Genomic DNA, 25,588 nt, shown 5'->3' with positions numbered 1-25,588 from the left:
GCTCCTTTGATGAAATTCAACCTTCGCATTAGTAAATCAGAATAAACACTGTCTTCTGAAGAGAGCTATTGAATTCAGAAATCCCTTTGAAATGCACTTAGATTTTAGACAGGAGGGTGTGGAGTGTTTACGGCCGGATTTGAAACTCAATAGTCAGTTGAAAAACTAAGGGGTACAGTTCTGGATTCCTTATGCATCCAAAACACCCTTTAAATTGAGTTTCTAGATTAGTGTCCAGAAGGATTAAGGACACTGAACTGCCCCAGGATAATACGATTTTTCTGTTTTTTCTTTATTCTCCCATGCATGCACAAAGATGCACACAAGACCAAATTCATCCCTGGAGTAACTTCACTAACTTCAGTGAAGTTACTTCAGGGATAAATCTAGCCCTCAGTTTAGGACTATAATTTACATACACAAAGGAAGACATTTTCTCTTATTTTGAACTAGGACAGAGGCATTGCTACAACTTCACTCTAGCAAAAATGAAGCTTTTCTGTTTTTAAAATGATAAAGATGATATGGTTCCTGCCAGCCATATCCTAATTCCTTTGCCCGGAGAAAATCTCACTCTCTTCAACAAAAGAGATAAAAAAATCATGAACATCTTTAATCTCCAAATGCTTTATTGTATTCCATGATAGTCAATACAGATGTAATACTGTGCATTGACTCTTTCACATATTTCTAAATACGCAGGTTGTATTAACTTTACAAGTTCTATCTGTGAAATATGTTTTAAATCCTACTTGGAGCCTAATTCAATGGGAATTGTGTGCACACACTGTGTCTGCAAGTAGAACTGGATCTATGACAATAACACTTTCAGGGCCAGATTCCCAGGTGGTTTAAACTGGTGCAGCTCCATTTACTTTGATGCACTTACACCAGCTGAAGATCTGACTCTGAATTTTTAAAGTTGCAAGCATAACAATATTAAATTTAATCGTTTTATGCCTTTTATTCTTAGAGTAATTTTACTGATAATTAAAAGTGTCTTGTGTATATGAAATGAGCTGATGTCCACAGTCCAGTTCCTGATGGACAAGAATCACCATCCAAATGGACAGTTAAAGACTTACTGATAGTCTCAGCAGAGAATACAAAGATTGAATAAGCATGAAGTCTGAACTGTTGTTATCTTCTATGGTTGCTGTTTTTAGGTCAGGACTGAAGCAGGGGAGGGCATAGGTCACTGCTCATGTTATACCTCTTTCAGACTAAATAAAAGAATCAAGTCTTCACAGCCAGGGGAAGAAGACTTAAAACCAGAAAGACATAACACATCCAGAATATATCTCTGTTCATAACATCTGTATGGGTGCTCTTAAATATATATACAGTTTGGGTTTTGTTTTTTATTGTCCATGTTTTAGAACCTAATCCACCAGTACCACTCCTAACAAATAAATTAGAGAAAAGAGAAAATTAAAAAGAAAGACAACTTGGGGGTGGGGAGTCAGAAATGGAAAATGATGGAAAAGTAATGATAAAGGAAACATCATAATTACTAATATTTATGACTTGTACAATACCATACATGTGCATATCTTTCACATGACTAAGATACTGAAGTAGTCAGTACTGTAGTCACTAGTAACTTTTCTGTTAAAATTAATAGGTCACGGAAAGCATTTTCTGAAACAAATGGATAAGGTGATTTGGCTGGTTTTAGGGGGTGCATATTCATTCACAGCTTACGTTAGAGTTTTTTGTATAACTTGATCCAGATGCTTAGCTAGTTTAGATCAGTGTAACCCCATTGACCTTAATGAGGCTATGCTGATTTATACTATCTAAGGATCTGCTCCCTTGTCTTTTTCTTTTGTGTAGACTATTAACTGATATATATTTTAAAAATTCAATATAGTGTATTAACAAGAGCACTCTATTTTTTTTAGACATAATTCTTCATTTTTTTCTTATTGTGTCCTTTTTTTATCTTAAGGTATTTGGACTTCACCCTAATGCAGACATAACTTATCAGACTAATATGGCTAATGAGGCATTAAGCACAATAGTTAGCATTCAGCCTAAAGACAGTAGCAGTGGAGGAGGGGAAACCAGAGAAGCAATGGTACAGCGTCTTGCTGATGAGATGCTGGAGAAGTTGCCATCAGACTACATCCCTCATGAGGTACAAATATATACAGCAAGACACTGCTGCATAGATACATATGAATTATTATATATGCCATTCATGTGGAAACACTTCTCTGTGCAACTTTTAAAGTATTTTAATTAATGAAATAACTCACACTTTATTAAAAGTATAAGTGTTCTGGTTTATTATCTAAAGTGTATATACATCAAAAAGTTACATATGAAGAAATAATGGTTAGTTACATAGTATTTAAACACTAACATGACATGCTGTCTGGAAGTGGTGGTGAGTCTTGCATTAGTGTTTGAATAAAAGAAAGTGGATATTATTGTTATTTTATTTTATTACATTAACATTTGTCAAAGGTGTGGATGGCTCCTTAGGCAGCAAGCAAAAGCAGGATCTCATACCAAATATGCTTGCCAGAGTTTCAGGTGACTAATGGTGACATAAATGCAGGGTAGAGCTCTGCAGAGCTTTAATAATCTAGATGAGTTTTAAATTATCGAGAAAGCGGATGTGGTATGAGTGGAGAGACATGAAAAGAGCTGGAGCAGCAAGCAAGGAAGAAGAGCTTGGAGATAACAGTTTGGATAGTCTGTAAAGAAGGGAAATATGTTTCAGGAAAATCAGCGAGAGATTGTGTTGGTTAAGGCATGGCCAAGAACTCTGGCAGGGGAAATAGACAGGAAGGGACAGATTCTAGACATGCTGTGAATGAAGCAGCAACAGAGTTTAGCAACAACTGAATATATTGGTATTTCTTCCTACTCACTGGATACTTGGTTGTGTTACCAGATTCCCAAAGACTCCCACTTTTCAGTACAAAAGAAGACAAACATCTAATTGAGTAATAAAATGAAAGTAGAAACCGCAAACTATGGATGAGCTATGGCAGAATGTTCACCTCTGGTATAATCTGAAAGCTTAGAACAAAGCAAGAGTCTCTGATAGAGCCCCTGTCTTCTTCCTTATCCATCTGGGGCAGCTACCTGATCTGAGCTCACTGACTATCAGAACAAACTGACCCATTTTCCCCATGGTGTATGCCTCTTCATATATTGATGTTCTCCTGTAGCCCTTCAGATAAGTAGAACATCACTCATAAAAACAGAATTTAAAATATCTCCAAATAATACTGTGACACAACACCCCATATTCATCCCTTTAATATTAGTATGATATGATTATGGCATACTTATGGTGCATTTTGTACAAGATGCATCATGTAAGGTGTCATTGGAAAAGTTATGATTTGCTGAATATGATTATCCTATTTGTATGCATGTATAATTTTTGTATCTAAAATTATGAATATTGACTATGTATCTATATTTCAAATGTAGTTACACCTGGGTGATGCCCACTGGGCAAGAAGCTTCCAGTCTAGATAGTTGGCTGTGAAGGGCCTACTCAGGGTAAAGGGCCATTAGGAAAAACAATAGGCCTTAGGAGAAGCTTATCCCCTACCTGGTGAGCCTTCCTGAGAACGCTTCAGACAGTCTGTAAGTAATGGCTGCTATGACTCAGCAGGGCATGCAAGGGCATGTGACCAGACCACATGACACTGATCTCCATTTTGGGTACCTGTATTTTTCCACAAACTGGCTGGGAACTGTTTTTAGAGCAAAGGGTTCCTGCCATATGTTAAAGCTATATAAGGCAGGGAGTGACCTCATCTGTGGTTCTTCACTCCCCCACAACTCAACACCTAAGAGAAGCTCGAAAGGAAAAGGACTTGGAACGGGGGTGGGGAGCCCAAGCTGTAAAGCAAGTGCAGCTAGTGCCTTGAGAATCTGCAGGCTTGCTTGTATCATCAGTCAGGGTGAGAAATTGCTAATTCATATCCAATCTTTCTAGTATTTTAGGCTTAGTTTGTGGTTTTGTTTAAACATAAAACACATTCTTCATGTTGCAGGGGTAGACATATTAATGAGCTTACAGTGTACAGATCTCTGTGCAGTGCAAGATGGTATAATTTTGGTTTTATACTCCAGAGTGGGGTGCATGCCTGCGGAGCTGGAAAACTGGCTGGTGTCTACTGTTTGCAATCAGGTAGCCCAGTTTGGGTGGATGTCACCACCTGCTGTTGTGTTGGGGGATAACAGGGCCTGGGTTGAGGCTGGATGTGTCCCCAACCTAGGTGTGTGTCTTAGAAGGATGCCGCAGTTCCCACAGCTCCCAGACTGCACCCCAAGGGTGACAACCTGTCACAAAAACAACTTTAAACACTTAATGAGATTACATCAAAACAAGTGACAAACAATTGAAACTGTCCTGCACATCGTAAGATCCCCTTTAGTTTTCCCATTTCACATACAGAAGAAACCGAAGAGTTCTGTTGCTTCCAAGCCTCCTCGCTCAGGGGCTTACATAACAGATAACAAAGAGTTCTTCTTCAAGGAGTGTCCCTGTGGGTGCTCCACTTTTGGTGTCTTGGTGCCCTTGTAATCGGAGATTTGTAGTAACAGTGCCCTGATTGGCTGTGCATGCGCAGCAGCCATCTCGCGCCACTCCAAGCAGGTACCTAGCATGAGCAGCCAACCGACCCCCAGTTCCTTTTTGCCGCCCTTGGCTTGAGTCAGAGTGACAGCAGCACCCCTTCGACTCCATAGATAGATCATGGTCCTTCCTTTTTTCTTGTATCCTCTCAATTCTAGTTAACTTCAGTTAACATTACTTTTAATTTCCTCCATATTAAAAAAAATTAGTGTAGTTTTCCCCCACTCGCCACCCGGCGGGCCTCCACCAACAATGACTGCTTTAAAATGGGCTATCCCGTTTTTCTCCAGTGCTGGACCTCCCTCAGGCATGCCTGGTTCTCCTGCATTTAACAATGCCTGACCTGCAGGTTATTGATACCAGTTTCAGATGGCCGTGCTCAGTGCATCTGCTGTCTCGAAGAGACCCAATTCCCCAAAAGTGTCCTCATTGTAAAAAACTGAATGCCAGGGACCTCCAACTTAAGTCACTCATGATGAAGAAATCCCTCAGTCCAGCCTCCGACCCAGAGACCAGGATGTCTCTTGACCAACGGTCGCCAGCAGCCTCAGACAAGGGCTGCACTACCAAGACTGCTTCTAAGGACTCTGTCTCTAAAAAGGTGACCAAACACCAGTCTCAGTCATCGCCACAGCGAGATCTGCCTAAAAAGAAATGGTGTCCTGGTGAAAAATCTTCCCCGGTACTGAGGGCACCAAGAGCCCCGGTACCAAGACTTCCCGAGGAGCCAAGGACTGGTATGGGCAGGCTCTCAGTCAGGTGCATAATCTAAAGTCAAGCTCCCTAGCTCAGCACCGACCGTGCCAAAGAACATCCCAACACTGACCAGTGTAATGGCACCACCTGCTGCACACACGCAGCTCAGTAAGACCTTGGCACTGATAGTTCTGACCCTTTCCTCTCAGACTGCGCTGCCATTCCTGGCACCGAGCTTTCTGGTACCGCAACTTTTCACCAGACAGGCGTACCTGGCAGTTTCTTCTATGCCAGGGATCCCCCTATTCGGTACCGATGGTAGCCCAGTGAGGCGCGGACTAAGTCAGATCATTACCCCTGGGGTTTCAGCTCCACCTCAATCCAGTGATGATGAGGAGGAGGTTGACTCAGGACTGTACACCCCTGGCCACTCCTCTCCTAAAGCTGGACCCCCATATCACCAGTAACTGGTAGACATGCGAGCCTGTCAACCCCCATCCTGGCTGCCACCTCCTATGGCACTGCCACCCAACTGGCCATACTGGGACCCATGGGCCATTTATAGGGCCCAGAACATTAGAGCACCTAACCCACTGGTCACCAAAACACCCTGCTCTCCCGCACCAACGGACCCAGCACCTTCAGAGGCCCAGGATGAGGAGACTGACGAGCAGGCAGACGCACCTGAAGGAGACACCTTGCCACCTACACATATCTCATCCAGATGAAACAATCATGCCACCACCCTCCGCATCGGGGGATGACTTCAAGTCCTTTCAGGATCTTTTCAAGAGGGCAGCAGACTCCCTCAACGTCGCCTTGTCTGAGATCCCTGAGACCCAACATAAGCTCACTGACATTCTCCAGGCATGCCCATCAGCAAAAATAGAACTGCTTATTAACATTGCCATAATGGACCTTGCAAAAACCATCTGGCAGATGCCAGCCACAGCCCCTCCTTTCTGCAAAAGGTCGGACAAAAAATATTATGTGCCGGCAAAAGAGCCTGAATTTCTCTTCACCCACCCCACTCCTAATTCACTGGTCATGGAGGCAGTAAATCAGAGGGGCAAATGGCAACCATCTAGATCCACCCCTTATGTCAAGGACAGGAAGAGCTATGCCTCTTTGGCCACAAAACCTATTTTTCCGCCACCTTGCAATTCCGCATCACTAATTAATCTGCACTGCTTGCAGAATACACACACAAAACCTGTTTTCTACAATGTCATCTTCTATTGAAAATCTTTTATTGAAAATATAAGAGGACAAGAGAAGCGTGTAAGTCCAACATCTCCGAAGGGGGTCTCATCACAAAGACTGCCCTCCACGCCTCTCTCAATTCCGCAGACACAGCAGCATGCTCCATTGCGACCTCCATGGTCATGTGTCAGGCATCTTGGCTCCACCGCTCAGGATTCCTGAGAGAGGTACAAGCTGCGGTTGAGGACCTACCCTTTGAAGGTCAGAAACTGTTTGCCAAATCCACCAATGCGTACTTGCGCATACTTTAAAGGATTCCCAGGCCACCTTAAAGACTCTCAGCATCTGTGTCCCTGGAAACATGAAAAAGCAGGGCAGGTTTTATAACCAAAAATTCCAGGCTACACCATGCTCCCAGCCTCAAAGACACCATACCCAACACCTAAACAGAGGCAGACAGGACAAAGGCAGAATCAAGACCAGCCTTCCACATCCCAGCCTTCCACTTCTAAGCCATCATTTTGAAGGTCTGTTCAAGGGCCTGAAACCTCTACAATCTCTAATTCCGGATCTCAACCCCACTTCAACACCGTTTGGGGACCCCTGGTACCATATTACCCAGTCTGGAACAATATCACCACGGACAGATGGGTCCTGGAAATTATCCATCAGGGTTACTTCATCCCATTTATTTCTAACCCATCTACCCACCCCCCTACCCTGTCCCTCTTCAGGGAGCCCTCTCACGAGCTCCTATTACATCAGGAAATAAAGCACCTCTTGCAATTAGGGGCCGAGGAAGCTGTACCAGCTCAACACAGGAGAAGAGAATTTTATTCCTATTATTTCCTCACTCAGAAAAAGAACGGCGGATGGAGACCCATTCTGCAATTATGCAAACTCAACAAGTTTGTGAGAACACAGCGATTCAAAATGGTGGCCCTATCGATGATGATTCCAGCATTAGAGAAGGGAGATTGGCTCTTGTCCCTCAACCTGCAAGAGGCTTTCTTTCATGTCACCATTCACCCAGTGCACAGAAGATTCTTGCACTTCACCATAGGACATCAACATTACCAATACAAAGTGCTACTCTTTGTACTGTCAACCACCCCAAGGGTCTTTTCCAAGGTCCTCGCCATCGCTGCAGCTCAACTTCACAGACTAGGGGTCATGATTTTTCCATACCTGGATGACTGCCTGTTAAGAGCACCAACACGGCGGGCAGCACTAGAAGCCACACATACCACAATAGCCCTCTTTATGAACTGCAGACTTCAAATAAATCTTCAGAAGTCCACTTTGGTCCCTGTCCAACAACTGGAATTTATAGGGGCCTATCTCGATTGCCTCACAGCAACAGCAAGGTTACCCCATCAGCAATTCCTCAATTTAATCACTCTGATTTCTATGGTCATGGACCAGGGTGGGCATATCGAGTGCTGGCTCTGGGAGTGGGGTTGGAGTGTGGGCTCCCCCCAGATGTTACTTACCTTGGGCTGCTCCCAGTCGATGGCACAGTGGGGCTAAGGCAGGCTCCCTGCCTGTCCGGGCCCCACACCATTCCCGGAAGGGGCCAATGCCCCTCTTTGCAGGCACCACCCCCGCAGCTCCCATTGGCCACAGTTCCCCATTCCTGGCCAATGGGAGCTGCAGGGGGTGGTGCTTACAGGCAGGAGCAGCGTGTGGAGACCCCTACCCCCCCCCCCGACCCTGGGACCACGGGGGTGTGCTGGCTGCTTCCGGGAGTGGCGTGGGGCTGGGGCAGGCAGGGAGCCTGCTTTAGCAGCAGCCCTGCTGCACCAGACTTTTAGTGACTGGAGATCGCGATCAACTGGGAGAGTCTCCAGGACTGACCAGTTGATCGCAATGAACCAGTTGGTGACCACTGATCTAAATCAACCAACATATTTACCTGTGTTTTTCCCAACACCACATGCCAACAACAGGGAAGCGTCTCTTCACACATTCAACGTCCGAAGAGCACTAGCCTTTTACCTAGAAAGAACAAAAACATTTAGAAAATCGTCTCTCTCTTTTTCTCTCTAAAACTGAACGATCAAAGGGTCAGACCATCTCTAAACAGAGACTCACTAAATGGCTGTAGGGCTGTATCCATTTGTGTTACCAGCGGAACAACCTCCCTGTTCCACCAAGAGTCCACACACACTCCACCAGAGTGTTATCAACATCAGTAGCATTTTTTAATGACATACCCATCCTGGATATTTGCAGAGCAGCTATCTGGGCTTCTGCCCACACTTTTACTAAACACTACGTTCTCAAGCAACAATCAGCTGCAGATGCACAGTTTGGACTCTCGGTGCTAGCTACCATCAATAAACCAACTTCAAAGCCCCCCCTCCACTGAGGGGTACTGCTCCATAGTCACCTAAAGTGGAGCACTCACCCCTGTGCTCCTCGAAGAAGAACAGAAGGTTACTCACACCGTGCAGTAACTGAGGTTCTTCGAGATGGTTGTCCCTGTGGCTGCTCCACTACCGAGATATACTTCACACCTCCTCCCTTCTACTTCAGAGTGTCGTGCTGATCCTCTGGGGTAGAGAAGGAACTGGCGGTCGGTTGGCTGCGCATGCTAGGTAGCCACTCAGAGCAGCGTGAGACAGCTGCCGCCCATGTACAGCCAACTGGGGCACTGCTACTACAAATCTGCAATTACAAAAACAGGGCACCAAGTGGAGCCCTAAAGTGGAGCACTCACAGGGACAACCATCTCAAAGAACCTCAGTTACTGCACAGGGTGAGTAACCTTCTCATCTGAAGTAAAATGATAGGGTCCAATCTCTCCATATGTGTGAGGATAGATGCAAATATAAATGTCAACTCATCATGCAGTTAGGTTTGTAATTGTCATAAACATACAGCTAAGGGTAGCATAAAATCCCCCCTTTAGCTGTAAAGGGTTAAGAAGCTCAGATAACCTGGTTGGCACCTGACCAAAAGGACCAATAAGGGGAGAAGATACTTTCAAATCTGTGGGAGAAGGTTTTTGTTTTGTTTCTTTGTGTTCTCTCTGCGTCAGCAAGGAACCAGGGCAGGGAAAATGCATCTCCTAAAGCCATACCTGAACTAAGCAAATAAGATTACAAATTTAAATAATAGGAAGGAAATGCGTTAGATTATCTTTTGTTTTAGCTTGTGAATTTTCCCTATGCAAAGAGGAAGATATATTCCTGTTTTTTGGAACTTTAAAGTTTTGCCTAGAGGGGAATCCTCTATGTTTTAAATCTTATTACCCTGTACAATTATCCTCCATCCTGATTTTACAGAGGTGTTTCTTTTACTTTTTCTTCTTTATAATAAAAGTTCTGTTTTTAAGAATCTGATTGGGGTTTTTAGTGCCCTAAAAACCCAAGGGGCTGGTCTGTGCTCACCTTGTTTACTCTCAAGCCTCCCCAGGAAAGAGGGTGAAGGGCTTTCGGGGATATTTTGGGGAAACAGGAACTCCAAGTGGTCCTTTTTTCTAAATCTTTGTCTAATTGGTTAGTCTCTAAGGTGCCACAAGTACTCCTTTTCTTTTTGCGAATACAGACTAACACGGCTGCTACTCTGAAACCTGTCACTTGGTGGTGGCAGTGATACCGTTCCAAGGACAAGGAAGAATTTGCCTTGGGGAAGTTTTAACCTAAACTGGTAGAGATAAGCTTAGGGGGTCTTTCATGCCGGTCCCCACATCTGTACCCTAGAGTTCAGAGTGGGGCAGGAATCCTGACAGTAATGAAAAAAAATTTGCCTTACATGTTGAAAAACATCACTAGGGAATATAATGATGGAATTCTAAAGGCATTATTGCTGATTGGAGGTCAGCTGCGTAATCCAAGTGACAATGTTTTTTCCCTATATACGATTTGCTCTAAATACATTTCAGCTTTAAATTCCCCTCTGTTGTGGTGTCTTTATGTTATTCCACAGCGCCATGTGACCCCCCTTAACCTATAAGAGAGCTGTAACAGTAATGATAGGATGATTTTGTATACATCCCCCTCCCGGATTTCATCCTACCTACCTTGAACTGGTTGCTGGTGCCACTCTAAAGCAGCTCTGTTTGTGGTGGGAGTGGCAAGGGGGAGGGGCATCTCCCTGAACTTGCCTTTCCTCCACAGCCCTACCATGTTTTGGAAGGGGATATCACCTCTCAAAATGGTGTCCTCCCCAAATCTGCTGACAGGGCAGTACAGGGGCTGGGGGGAGACTAATGAAAATGATTCCAAAGCATTATCTTAATTTGCAGTTTTGAAGTAGAAGCAGATTGAAATTCCTGAGCTGCTATAGTAACTTCCTTGGTGTCACATTATGGGGTGCAACCCAGACCAGTGAAAAGTTGTGTCACTGCCCGACCTATGACCCTGGTTGCCTTAAAATGCTTTGCTGCCGTAGCTCCCTTATCTGGATGCTCCCAGCCAGCATATAAGCCTGCATTGAATTTCTGTGTCATAAGCAGCCCTGGTTCAGCAACTCTGACTACAGCTGCCTGCTTCTTACACCACAGCCACATTCTGGTCTCCACCAGCCTTGGTTACCATTAGCCAAGTGACCCCAACATATCCCCAGTAAATGTACCTTCATTGTCTCTGCCTGATGACCCAGGCTGGTTAGATAAGCAAATACACAGTTCTTTATGATCCAGACATGCTGAGTCCCAAACCAACTTCTGAGCTTTGATGGTTCTGTTTACGGCATATGTAAATTGCAACTCCATTGTCACTGGTCACCCTGCTTCATTTGTATTTGACTTGAGCAGACCTGTTTCGTTCAAATTCACTTTAAAACATAATATCAAAGAACATCCATAACTCCACATGTAGTATAGTTACATATCTTCCACTGTGATACTATTCACCAGTGTTTTCAAGTGATACCTCACAAGGCATATTTTGTAGAAATATCAGCAATGCTTATGGTCATACTTGGTCACTAATCTTGGTTCATGGTAACGGCCTTTCCACTGGAACTCAAAGTACTGTGTTACCCATGCACATCTGAGTAAGGATCATGCATGCTAGGACCATGACATTATACAAACAGTAAGAACTAGTATGACTGTGATTTTTGTTGCCTCCTTTCTGAAATTGTTGTATTTCATGTTAACAGACATCTGTTTACATTCCACTTCCCCATCCAACTGTGACTTGATAAAATATATACAACTATTGAGGAAATATTTTTACCTGGGCTTTTTGTAATTAGTTTGTTTCATCTCAGAGAGGGCTCTTTTGACTAATGGGTTCTGTCTTCAGGTTTCCTTTCTGCCAGGCAGGTTGGTTTCTTAATGTAATTCTACAATAGGGATCAGGAAATGAGTGATCTTGTTGGTTGATACAGAATCTAATGCAAAACAATCAATCATGACTCAAAATGTATGCACTTCATCATGTAATTAACAATAAGATTTCCAAGAACAGGACTGTACTGTAATTAGCAAAACTCACAGGAGGTCACGATTTGAGTCTCATCTCAATGAAAACAAAGGCATGACAGGTTGTGAATTACCGGTATGTCATTAATTCAAAGCCTTGTGTTGTGTTGTACTTGATGGTCAAGGCTGAGTGCTATGAATGCAGCTATGGATGAATTAATATAGTGTGGTTCTTGCATTGATACATTTCATTGCTATTATGGAATATACAGAGGTTTGCATTTCTTTAAAAAATGTGTGTTTCTTAGAAGAATTCCCAAGCCCTGGGAATTGCTCTGTATTATAGTGTTGTGGCAGCATGGTACCTCTCCTATGTGAAGTGCTCTTCTTCTATCTAGCATGTATCACACTTTTTCTTTGGGATTGTCAAAGCTAAATTCCCACGCTGGCACTTCAAGTGCAGAAGGTGGGGGTCCGCAAGGATTCTAAAAATTAATACTTGCCACTCCAGGCTTGTATTAAACTCCCGAGGTACAGCTTTTCTCTGACCTTGGATGGGTAGATGCTGCTACCACCCAAGTGCAGAACCACTTTGAGAACCCAGGAAGGCACACTTGGGAATTCCTTCCTGTGGGGTATCCTCAAGCCCTCCCCCCTCCCGGGGAAAGCTGAGCAGCAAAAACAAAGGAAATCAGCTGTTGCCACCAGCTAATTTAAAAAAAAATGTGCACAAACCTCTTAAGACACAGAACTCCAATCCTGTTCTTTAAAAAGGTAAATTTTATTTAAAAAAATAAAGGAAAGAAAATACACCTGAAAACTCAGGCTATTGCTAAATTTAAAAAGAACCCAAATACAAGAATTAAGCTTCAAGAATAGCTTTCTTAAGGTCCAATTTAAAGGTTACAAGCAAAACAAAAGCACCTGGGGTTAGCACAGAGGAATCCACAAGCCATAAAGAAATAAAAGAGATGTTTCCACGGTATGCATCTGATGAAGTGAGCTGTAGCTCATGAAAGCTCATGCTCAAATAAATTGGTTAGTCTCTAAGGTGCCACAAGTACTCCTTTTCTTTTTGCGAATACAGACTAACACGGCTGTTACTCTGAAACCTAATTGCATCTTCCTAGACATTTCCTGATCTACTTACATATCTGGGGTTTCGAATGAGTAGTTTTTAGGTATAATACAGATGATTCTTCAGACCTGGCCCAAAGTTTCTTACAGCATCGCTGCTCTAACCCCCTCTCCCCGGGAGAACAACCACAGACAGACAAAGGGGAAGTTTTTTCCTCAATTTTAAAAAGTTCTAGCCTTCCCATCTGGTCAGGTGACCACTCACTTCCTTTTACCTATGCTTAGCAGTGAGACTTTTTTAACCCTTTACAGGTAAAGCAAGTAGAGAACAGTTACTAAGGCCATGTCTACACTACAAAAGTACTCCAATTCTACAGAAGTCGATTTTTGGGAACAGATTGTATAAAGTCAAGTGCATGCGTTCACACTAAGCACATTAATTCGGCAGTGTGCGTCCACAGTACTGTGGCAAGCGTCGATAATCCAGGCGTGCACTGTGGGTAGCTATCCCACAGTTCCCGCAGTCCCCACTGCCCATTGGAATTCTGGGCTGAGCTTCCAATGCCTGATGGGGCCAAAAATTTGTCGTGGGTGGTTATAGGTAAATGTCATCAATCAACCCTCCCTCCCTCCCTCCATGAAAGCAACAGCAGACAACCATTTCATGCCCTTTTCCCTGGGTTGCCTGAGCAGATGCTATAGCATGGCAAGCATGGAGCCCGTTCAGCTCACCACAGCAGTTATGACCATTGTAAACACTTCGCGCATTATCGTGCAGTTTATGCAGAACCAGCACCTGAAAAACCAGGCGAGGAGGTGATGGCAGCGCGGTGATGAGGACATGAACACAGATTTCTCTAAAACCTTAGTCCCCAGCAGTTTGGAGATCATGATGTTACTGGGGCAGGCTCATGCCGTGGAACGCCGATTCTGGGCCCAGGAAACAAGCACAGAGTGGTGGGACCGCATAGTGTTGCAGGTTGGGGATGATTCCCATTGACTCCGAAACTTTCGCATGCGTAAGAGCACTTTCATGGAACTTTGTGACTTGCTTTCCCCTGCCCTGAAGCTCAAGAATACCAAGCTGAGAGCAGCCCTCACAGTTCACAAGCGAGTGGCAATAGTCCTGTGGAAGCTTGCAATGCCAGACAGCTACCGGTCAATCAGGAATCAATTTGGAGTGGGCAAATCTACTCTGGGGGTTGCTGTGATGCAAGTAGCCAACGCAATTCAACTGAGCTGCTGCTAGGTAGTGACTCTGGGAAATGTGCAGGTCATAGTAGATGGCTTTGCTGCAATGGGATTCCCAAACTGTGGTGGGGCCATAGATGGAACGCATATCCCTATCTTGGGACCAGACCACCAGGGCAGCCAGTACATAAACTGCAGGGGTACTTTTCAATGGTGCTGCAAGCACTGGTGGATCACAAGGGACATTTCACTAACATCAGTGTGGGATGGCCGGGAAAGGTTCATGACGCTTGGGTCTTCAGGAACTCTGGTGTGTTTAAACATCTGCAGGAAGGGATTTACTTCCCAGACCAGAAAATAACTGTTGGGGATGTTGAAATGCCTATAATTATCATTGGGGACCCAGCCTAACCTTAATGCCCTGGCTCATGAAGCCATACACAGGCACCCTGGACAGTAGTAAGGAGCTGTTCAACTATAGGCTGAGCAAGTGCAGAATGGTGGTAGAGTGTGTATTTGGATGTTTAAAGGGTCACTGGCGCAGTTTACTGACTCGCTCAGACCTCAGCGAAACCAATATTCCCATTGTTATTGATGCTTGCTGTGCGCTCCACAATCTCTGTGAGAGTAAGGGGGAGACGTTTATGGCAGGGTGGGAGGTTGAGGCAAATCGCCTGGTCGCTGAATACATGGAGCCAGACACCAGGGCAGTTAGAAGAGCACAGCAGGAAGCGCTGCACATCAGAGAAGCTTTGAAAACCAGTTTCATGACTTGCTAGAGAACCGTGTGACACTATTTGTTTCTCCTTGATGAAAACCCGCCCCCTTGGTTGACTCTCAATTCCCTGTAAGCCACCCACCCTCCCCCCTTCGATCACAGCTTGCTTGCAAAGGAAATAAAGTCACTATTGTTTAAAAACCATGTATTCTTTATTAATTGATTATAAAAATAGGGAGATAACTCACAAGGTAGCCTGGGTGGGGTGTGGGAGGAGGGTAGGAGGGAAGGAAAAGGCCACTTTAAAACTTCTTGAATGACAGCCTTCTGTTGCTTGGGCTGTCCATTAGGGTGGAGTGGTTGGGTGCCCGGAGCCTCCCCCACTGCGTTCTTGGGCATCTGGGTGAGGAGGCTATGGAACTTGGGGAGGAGGGAGGGCAGTGAAACAGGGGCTGCAGCAGCAGTCTGTGATCCTGCTGCCATTCCTGAACCTCCACCAGGTGCCAGAGCATGTCCGTTTGATCCCGCAGTAGCCCCAGCGTTGCATCCTGCCTCCTCTGATCTTCCTGCCGCCACCTCTCCTCACGTTCATTGGCCACTTTCCTGTACTCTGCTATTGTGTCCCTCCACACATTCTGTTGAGCTTTGTCAGTGCCAGACAACTGCATGAGCTCAGAGAACATTTCATTGCGCGTGCGTTTCTTTCACCGCCTTATCTGAGATAGCCTTTGGGACGGAGGAGGGAGGCTTGAAACGTTTGCAGCTGCTGGAGGAAATAAAGGGAGTGAAGTATTTAAAAAGATACATTTTACAGAACACTGGCTATACTCTTTCATGGTGAACAACACTATTCACATTACATAGCACATGAGATTTTGGTACAAGGTCGCATTTTGCATCTTATATTGAGTACCTGCAGCTTTGGTGTTAGAAATCACACACGCAGTGCCGGGCAACAGAATTCGGCTTGCAGGCAGCCATGGTAAGCCATAGTCTTTCGGCTTCTGCAACCTTCATAACCGCAGTGCCCTCCTCTCCCATACCAAGCAAAGCATGTTGAGTTGGCCATTTAGTGCTGCGGTTTCCTGCTAACGTGCAGCAGCAGAAACCAAACTAACCCTCTCTCCCCCCATCCAATTCTCTGGGATGATTGCTTTACCCCTCACCCCACCGTGTGGCTGGTATCAGGGAAGATCCCTGCTAGCCAAACGCGAACAGCTCAGCACCAATGGCCCCCTCACCCCACCGCATGGCTAACTGCTGGGAGGATTTCTTTTCAGCCACCTCTGAATGTCCCCTTAATTAAATTCCCCTATTTCAACCAGGTTACCATGAACAATATCACTCTCCTGAGGATAACACAGAGAGATAAAGAATGGATGTTGCGTGAATGCCAGCAAACACCAGGACCATATGCTGCCAGGCTTTGTCATTCAATGATACCAGATTACTTGCTACTAGCATGGTGTGGTAAAGTGTCCTACCATGGAAGACGGAATAAGGCTGCTCTCCCCTGAAACCTTCTGCAAAGGCTTTTAGAGTACCTCCAGGAGAGCTTCATGGAGATGTCCCTGGAGGATTTCCGCTCCATCCCCAGACACGTTAAAAGACTTTTCCAGTAGCTGTACTGGCCACGAATGCATCCCAAGTCCTCAAGGCTACTTAATCATTAAAAAACACTTGCTTTTATAACATGTATTATATTTTAAAAGGTACACTCACCAGAGGTCCCTTCTCCAGCTTCGTTGGGTTGGGAGGGTATTTCAGTCAGGGTGATAAAAAGATCCTGGCTGTCGGGGAGAATGGTGTGCTGTGTGCTCTCCTCAAGCTCGTCCTCCTCCTCCTCATCTTCCCTGTCTGCAAAATCCTCAGGCATGGCAGAAAGTACCCCATCATTGGAGTCCACGGACAGGGCTGGCGTAGTGGTGGCAGCCCCCCCTAGAATTGCATGCAGTTCAGCGTAGAAGCAGCATGTCTGGGGCTCTGTCCCGGAGCGTCCATTTGATTCTTTGGTTTTCTGGTACGCTTGTCTGAGCTCCATAAGTTTCATGCGGCACTGTGTTGCGTCCCTGCTGTAGCCTCTGTCCCTCATGGCCTCGGAGATTTTTTGAAATGTTTTGGCATTTCGTCTTTTGGAACGTAGTTCTGATAGCACGGATTCCTCTCCCCATACAGCGATCAGATCCGGTACCTCCCGTTCGGTCCATGCTGGAGCTCTTTTTTGATTCTGGGACTGCATGGTCGCCTGTGCTGATGAGTTCGCCTGGCCAAACAGGAAATGAGATTCAAAAAGTTCCCGGGGCTTTTCCTGTACACCTGGCCAGTGCAGCCGAGTTCAGAGTACTGTCCAGAGTGGTCACAATGGTGCACTGTGGGATAGCTCCTTTAGGCCAATACCTTCAAATTGCGCCCACGCTAACCCTAATTCGAAACGGCGATGTTGATTTCAGGCCTAATCCCCTAATTGGGAAAGAGTACAGAAATCGGTTTTAAGAGCCCTTTATGTCGAAAAAAATGGCTTCATTGTGTGGACAGGTGCAAGGTTAATTCAATTTAACGCTGCTAAATCCGACATAAACTCGTAGTGTAGACCAGGCCTAAGAAGGATTTTATAGCTAACTGGCTGGCTGTGTGTCCATAACAGGGAGCCTACCCTGTTTCATTTATCACAGGGATACTGAGACAAAACACTAAGTGGAGCAAACAGTTGTTCTTCTGGCACTTTAAAGACTAACAAATTTATTTGGGCATAAGCTTTCATGGGTTTTGAGTAAAAAACCCCACTTCCTCACACTTGCATCTGAAGAAGTGGGTTTTTTACCCACGAAAGCTTATGCCCAAATAAATCTGTTAGTCTTTATGATGCCACCAGCCTCCTTGTTGTTTTTGTGGATACAGACTAACACAGCTACCCCTCTGATAGTTGTTCTTTTGGCTGTTTGGGCAAAAGGAGTGGATTTCCTGTGAAAGTCTTAAAAATCAAAGGCTGTTTGCAAATCATTTGTGAACAGAAAAGAGGGCATTATTCACAAAATAAATTGTCCACAGGAAACTATTCTCCCAGCTCTAATTTTAAATGCTCTAGTACTAGCTGGTTTTAGTGATTTAGAAAGAAAGAAAAGCATATTGACTCATTCTGTAGAATGAGCTGTCAAACTTGAAAGCATTAGTGTAATCTGTTGGCACCTACTCCATGGACAGCCTTTCTGTAAAATCATATATGCATATGATTTAAAATATAATGAATAACCTCACTGGTGGTTGTCCCCCAAGGAGAAAACCATGTAAAGTTTAAAAGGGTATTTTCAAAGGCCTGAAGATGAAACCTGAGAAATGGAGGCTGTCAAAGCATTTACTCTCTTGTCCTATCAAGAATTACCTTTCAAGTGCTACGCTTTTCTTCCTTTTTAAAGAGGAATGGTGCTAGATATAACATTATGTTGTTACAATAGCATTCACCCTTCGGGTTTGTCTACATGGAGAAACTAGTACGGAGAAACCTAGGGTGTGAATTTCAAGTGAACTAGCTACTGTTATATTAATTTAAATAGAATAAATGAGCCAAAGATGTTAACATAACCCAGTCTCATTGTCCAACATTGAACAATGTTAAACAAGGTTTGGGGTTTGGTATACACAGACCTCAGCCTGCTTAGTACCATGGCAAACACACCATTAAACTTTCTTTTAACCTTTTATTAAAAATGCAGAAAAGAAGGAAAAACAGATAAAGCATTTGAAATATAAAGTAAGATAAACATAAAATAAGACTTTTATTTTAACAACATATCTTCTTCCCTTTCACTGTAGCTGGAGAGAGTTTTAGAAGGAAAAACATTTGTGTATGACAATCTTTTAGATGGTATTAAAGATGGTAATAACTGTCCTTTTGGGTAAAAAGAGAAGTTAACTGAGATGAGTTGGAGTTTTGCTGCAATTGTTGAAGTCTGATCCCATTTAATTTCGGCGTTTGGGATTCAGCTGGCACTAGAAGGGGTGGCATTGTCATCTGGAACTTTCTCTCCAGCCCAGTCTGGTCTGGGCATCCCTCAGGATTAGGATAAAGAAGGCCCAGAGTCCCAGGAAATGATGTGGGTGGCAGCCATGATGATGAAGCTCGCTGCAGCAGCCTCCATCTGTTCTTTACTATTTTTTTCCTTTCCTCCAAAGTCTTTCTCTTTAAGGACCCAAAAAGACATGGCCTTTTTGTTTGGACTAATTTAGTCTGTCTGAGTCTTTTGCACCTTTTCATAACATTCATTATTGAAAGCAACTTCACTGACTTTCTAGTAACAATTGTTATTTTAGGTTATTGTAACATTTTATGAGCTTTCATATACTTTTCACAATTAAGATTACAATTAGGGTAAATTTATAGGCTCAAAGAAAAGGAGTACTTATGGCACCTTAGAGACTAACCAATTTATTTGAGCATAAGCTTTCGTGAGCTACAGCTCACTTCATCGGATGCATACCGTGGAAAATACAGAATATGTTTTTATACACACAAACCATGAAAAAATGGGTGTTTATCACTACAAAAGGTTTTCTCTCCCCCCACCCCACTCTCCTGCTGGTAATAGCTTATCTAAAGTGATCACTCTCCTTACAATGTGTATGATAATCAAGGTGGGCCATTTCCAGCACAAATCCAGGTTTTCTCCCCAGCCTCCCCAACAAACCCACTCTCCTGCTGGTAATAGCTTATCTAAAGTGATCACTCTCCTTACAATGTGTATGATAATCAAGGTGGGCCATTTCCAGCACAAATCCAGGGTTTAACACTTTAGATAAGCTATTACCAACAGGAGAGTGGGTTTGTTGGGGAGGCTGGGGAGAAAACCTGGATTTGTGCTGGAAATGGCCCACCTTGATTATCATACACATTGTAAGGAGAGTGATCACTTTAGATAAGCTATTACCAGCAGGAGAGTGGGGTGGCGGGAGAGAAAAACTTTTGTAGTGATAAACACCCATTTTTTCATGGTTTGTGTGTATAAAAACATATTCTGTATTTTCCACGGTATGCATCCAATGAAGTGAGCTGTAGCTCACGAAAGCTTATGCTCAAATAAATTGGTTAGTCTCTAAGGTGCCACAAGTACTCCTTTTCTTTTTGCGAATACAGACTAACACGGCTGTTACTCTGAAACCTGTCATTATTTATAGGCTCAGTTATCACAACACTACTCCTCATTAACTCCGTGTGTACTTGGATACTGTGCACTAAGTGTGCCTTTTTGCTCTTTAACTTATTACCCTTTAAAGTGTAGTAAGCTAAGCTGTCTGGGGGCATTTGAATGTCCACTTGTGGAGTTAGGCCTGGTCTACAGTAGGAAATTAGGTTGACCTAACTATGTTGTTCAGGGGTGTGAAAAATCCATACCCATGAATGACGCAGTTAAGCCAACCTAAGCCCCAGTGTAGACAGCGCTAGGTCGATGGGAGAATGTTTCCATAGACTTCGCTACCTCCTCTCAGGGGTGGTGGGGGTGGGGGTGGATGGATTACCTACACCAACTGGAGAAGCCCTCCCATCAGCATAGATAGTGTTTTCACTGAAGTACAACAGCAGCGCATCTGCAGCATTTTAAGTGTAGACTAGCCCTCAGTGTGGGAAAACTAGTGTGCTTTAAATTCATCTAGCTTACTGTGCATTAACTTCCTGGTGTCTACAAAACCTTGGTGTCTTTCAAGAAAAGCACAAATTAACATTTAATGGACTTTTGGCCTTGGCAAAATAGCACCCGCTGTATTAGGCTGATGTTTGATTTTATTAGAATTCTAACTCTATATAACTTGTCAAATCTTTTTCTTTTTGTTAACTTTCCCTTTATATTTTTAGTAGTTTACATTTAACACAGTAATGTACTGAGTTTGCTTTTTTCTTGTCTGTGCTGATTCCTGAATGCGTACTTCCGGTTCCACATGAGGTGTGAGGTTGAACGGTCAGTTCGTAACTCTGGTGTTTGTAACTCTGAGCTTCTACTGTAGAAGTAAAGGCTAAAGTTTCCCTTCCAAAAGCTGGCAATCTCCCCTCCATTGGGATGAAGCTCCTTTTTACTAGGCCTGAAGAGTCACAACATACTAGACCATAAAGCTGGTGCAGGATGACCATTGGCCATCCATTACTGTGTAGTTTGGTTTTTAGGGTTTGTGGGTAAAATTTTAAAAAGTACCTTTGTGCTTTTAAAAGTGTTACCATATTTGTATATCTACATAATAATAGATATGTTTTTTTTCCCTAAACTCTGTTTAGGTGAAAGCCCAGCTTCAAAAGATGGGAGAAATTCAACCCTTAAATATATTTCTACGTCAGGAAATTGACCGTATGCAGCGTGTTATATCAAGAGTTCGAACTACACTGACTGATCTCAAACTGGCCATAGATGGTAAGTATATAATCATACAGCATTAATTTCTAAAGGATTATAACAGTATAGTGACACTAACAATGTTCCCACATCTACCTTGATTTATGGTGCACTGGTCCTGCAATTCACTGTGCCCTGTGGCACTGCTCATAGAATCATAGAATATCAGGATTGGAAGGGACCTCAGGAGGTCATCTAGTCCAAACCCCTGCTCAAAGCAGGACCAATCCCCAATTAAATCATCCCAGCCAGGGCTTTGTCAAGCCTGACCTTAAAAACTTCTAAGGAAGGAGATTCCACCACCTCCCTAGGTAACCCATTCCAGTGTTTCACCACCCTCCTAGTGAAAAAGTTTTTCCTAATATCCAACCTAAACCTCCCCCACTGCAACTTGAGACCATTACTCCTTGTTCTGTCATCAGCTACCACTGAGAACAGTCTAGATCCATCCTCTTTGGAACCCCCTTCCAGGTAGTTGAAAGCAGCTATCAAATCCCCCCTCATTCTTCTCTTCCGCAGACTAAACAATCCCAGTTCCCTCAGCCTCTCCTCATAAGTCATGTGTTCCAGTCCCCTAATCGTTTTTGTACCCAGATGAACCCCACTGAAGCCAATCCGTCTTTGCAGAGCTGCACTGCTGCACCTGTGTGCTATGAATTGTAGGATTGGGACCATAAACTGTATGGCAAAATGATTCAGAATCAAACTGAGGCTTAATTGTATAGAGCTAAGAAGAAGCATAGTTATAAAATTACATACTAATTAGCAGCGGGGCAGTGGCATTCTGCACACGTTGGAGCTGAGAGAGTTCAGCTTAAGGTAAGAGATAAGCAATGTTGGAGTGAAGGCGATGGAATAGATGGCTCGTGTTGCTTTCTGTTTCCTCCTTCTCACATCCCATTTTGCCCATATGGTATCATTAAAATGGCTAGCTGGAAGGAGAATATAAAATCAGACTCCCAAAAGAAAAGCCTAAGAAGATTTTTTTCAGTACGTGGAAGTAGAGTGTGGTGTCATCCACAAATTTTATAAGAATACTCTCCACTTCATTATCTGAGTCATTCATGAAAACAATGAGTAGTGCTGAACCCAGGATTGACCGGTGTGGGACCCCACTAGTTAAGTCCCCCAGTTTGACAGTGAACCATTGATATCTGAGTATGGTTTTTCAACCAGTTTTTCATCCAGATTATATTTTTGAGTTCAAATTCTGGTTATTAGAGTTGTAGCTGCGCTTTGTACTCACTATTAGGTTCCACCCGTTAGTGCTGTTTTAATTACTTACTGATTGCCCAGAATTTATTTCCCAGTTGGAATGATATAATACTCCACATAAATCTGAAAGCAAAAGTGAACGTTGTCCTCTCAACTGACCTAAATAAGTGTGAGTTTGACACAGAGCAGTCATTTCAGAGGGGGGTCGTGTTTTTGTGGATGTATATCCTTTTCATTTTGGGAGTAACTAGAAATGGCCCTGAATCAAACCCCCAGATCAAAATGACCCAAACTTTGGTGAATTTCCTGTCTGGATTTGGAATTTTTTCAGGCTTAAATTTATGCCAGGGTATAAAGCTTAAGATAATTTAGATAAAGTTTCTGGGAGATAGAGCTGTGGGCATCCTAAAAATGACACATTCCTGACTCTTTCAGACCAATGTAACTCAGAAAAGGCTTGGTCTAGAAATCCCAAATATGAGATTAATATGTTGCCCTAGCTGAGTACTGGTGCCTTTCACTAGTCTTTATAGGTTTCGGTTGCAGATTTAATATGTTATTAAAAGCCTTTTCATCATCTGTTTTGAGTGCTGCATTGATCTATGTAATGCGTGCTGGCTAGCATGCTAGCTTTAGGTGCTTCTTAAATATGACATCAGTGTCATACGTGTTTCCTACACTGCACAGCCACAATGCTGAAGTACCCATGACCCCTGTGGAAACATAATATGAGTTATGTGGAGGATAAGTACCTTGCAGAGTTCCTAAGATTTGTAGCTGTACAAGCTGACTTTATCTTTCCAAAAAACTATGATGAAGGATCATCATTTTTCAGTCAGTAGGCCAGGTAGCCGGGAGGAATGATAGTTGGAGGTGGAGGAAGACAGTCAGGACAGGAGGCTTTGAATTCTATTCCCATCTGTGATTCCAGTGAGTCATAATGCTTTACACACATTATACATGGCACCTTACAAACGTAGGTTAGTTAGATCTCAAAAGACCCTGGTAAACTAAACTATAATTTTACCTTCATTTTGCAAAGGGAGAAGTTGAAGCTCAATGAGTTGATCTTGCTGTGTTAGCAACCAGATTAAAAGCATGGTCTCCTGCGAGCTAGGATCCTATTGGCTTCTGATGGCTGCCTGCAAAGATGAAGAGAGCTCCAGTGCAGCTAAAGATAATGACATTTTTGTTAGCTCATATCATGGGGCGTGTGCATTTGGACTGAAGAGTCCTTTGTTCTTTCTCCATTGATTCCCACAATGACTGTATGGGAGCCACATCAGGAGTCATCAGGGTATTCCAGAGGAGAATTTTATTTGGGGATGTTTGGAGGCATTCAAGAAAGCATTCATAAAATGTGGCAATCGGAAAATTCATGTTTTGAGACTTCTGGAAAAAAAGAACTAATGTGTTTTGCCACCTCGTAACTCAAAAATATATTGGCCCAATAATTTCCAATTTCTATTATTCTTCTCACCCTGAGGAAAGCTGGTTACTCTGATTATCTTTTTAAAAGCTAAAAGATACTTTTGGATATATTACTAAATCTTATATACACACTTGGCTTGATGCTGAATATCTAAGTGTTCAGAAGCAAATAGTGTAGATTTAGGATAAACTACAGGAAACACAGAAGACTTTAAAATATGCTGCAGAACAGTTTTGCAATGTTCTACTGAGCTGGTGTGGGGCAAGGCTCTGTGTATGTGTGTGCGCACACATAAAATATTACTTTTTTTGTATCATCTACCATCATGATAATGCGTGGACATGTAGATTTGGTGCCTGTGCTGGTAAATTTTCAAGACAGTTTGCCAGGATAAATTGTGTGCGCTTGTTTTTAAAATATGTCAGCAGTGTTACTGAATAGAGTAAATAGCTATTGTGGAGAATGAGGGAGTTAAGTGTGCTATTTTTTTACAAATATATGCACGTCGGTTTACCTGATTGGTGGTAGCCTGCCTGACTGCAAGGTCTTAAATCAAAGGAGGCTATCAGGGGGGAAACAAACAGGAAACAAAACAATGGCAAAGATATCAATGTATATCAATGATGAGATAGAATGTAAAGAAATAAGAAGCGATGAAATGGATATGACTGAGTCTGTCTGGGCAAAAATTAAATTGGGGAAGAAAACTATTAGAGCCTCTCCTGGGATAGTGCTTGGGGTGTGCTATAGACCGCCGGGATCTAATTTGGATATGGATAGAGCCCTTTTTAATGTTTTTAATAAAGTAAATACTAATGGAAACTGTGTGATCATGGGAGACTTTAACTTCCCAGATATAGACTGGAGGACGAGTGCTAGTAATAATAATAGGGCTCAGATTTTCCTAGATGCGATAGCTGATGGATTCCTTCAGCAAGTAGTTGCCGAACCGACTAGAGGGGATGCTATTTTAGATTTGGTCTTGGTGAGTAATGAGGACCTCATAGAGGAAATGGTTGTAGGGGATAATCTTGGCTCAAGTGATCATGAGCTAATTCAGTTCAAACTGAATGGAAGGATTAACAAAAATAAATCTGCAACTAAGGTTTTTGATTTCAAAAGGGCTGACTTTCAAAAATTAAGGAAATTAGTTAGGGAAGTGGATTGGACTGAAGAATTTATGGGTTTAAAGGTAGAGGAGGCCTGGGATTATTTTAAATTAAAGCTGCAGAAGCTATCGGAAGCCTGCATCCCAAGAAAGGGGAAAAAATTCATAGGCAGGAGTTGTAGACCAAGCTGGATGAGCAAGCATCTTAGAGAGGTAATTAAGAAAAAGCAGAAAGCATATAGGGAGTGGAAGAAGGGAGGGATCAGTAAGGCAAGCTATCTTATTGAGGTCAGAATATGTAGGGATAAAGTGAGACAGGCTAAAAGTCAAGTAGAGTTGGACCTTGCAAAGGGAATTAAAACCAATAGTAAAAGGTTCTATAGTCATATAAATAGGAAGAAAACAAAGAAAGAAGAAGTGGGACCGCTAAAAACTGAGGATGGAGTGGAGGTCAAGGATAATCTAGGCATGGCCCAATATCTAAACAAATACTTTGCCTCAGTCTTTAATAAGACTAAAGAGGATCTTAGGGATAATGGTAGCATGATAAATGGGAATGAGGATATGGAGGTAGACATCACCATATCT

At 43.2% G+C, this 25,588-nt stretch overlaps 1 protein-coding gene across 1 annotated transcript in view; it reads left to right on the top strand.

Annotated features, from left to right (window-relative positions):
- The window catches only part of LOC144260155 (dynein axonemal heavy chain 5-like), a 259,923-nt gene that overhangs the window by 211,419 nt on the left and 22,916 nt on the right, over positions 1-25,588 (top strand). The window contains exons 63-64 of the mRNA XM_077808714.1: positions 1,952-2,140; positions 21,131-21,263. Coding sequence (XP_077664840.1) covers positions 1,952-2,140; positions 21,131-21,263 — 322 coding nt within the window. The remainder of the gene's footprint in view (positions 1-1,951; positions 2,141-21,130; positions 21,264-25,588) is intronic.

The sequence above is a fragment of the Eretmochelys imbricata genome, chromosome 2, assembly GCF_965152235.1.
Source record: "Eretmochelys imbricata isolate rEreImb1 chromosome 2, rEreImb1.hap1, whole genome shotgun sequence".
Classification (NCBI taxonomy): domain Eukaryota; kingdom Metazoa; phylum Chordata; order Testudines; family Cheloniidae; genus Eretmochelys; species Eretmochelys imbricata.
The sequence above is the reverse complement of the archived record's forward strand: the minus strand, read 5'-3'. Positions and strand labels throughout refer to the sequence as shown.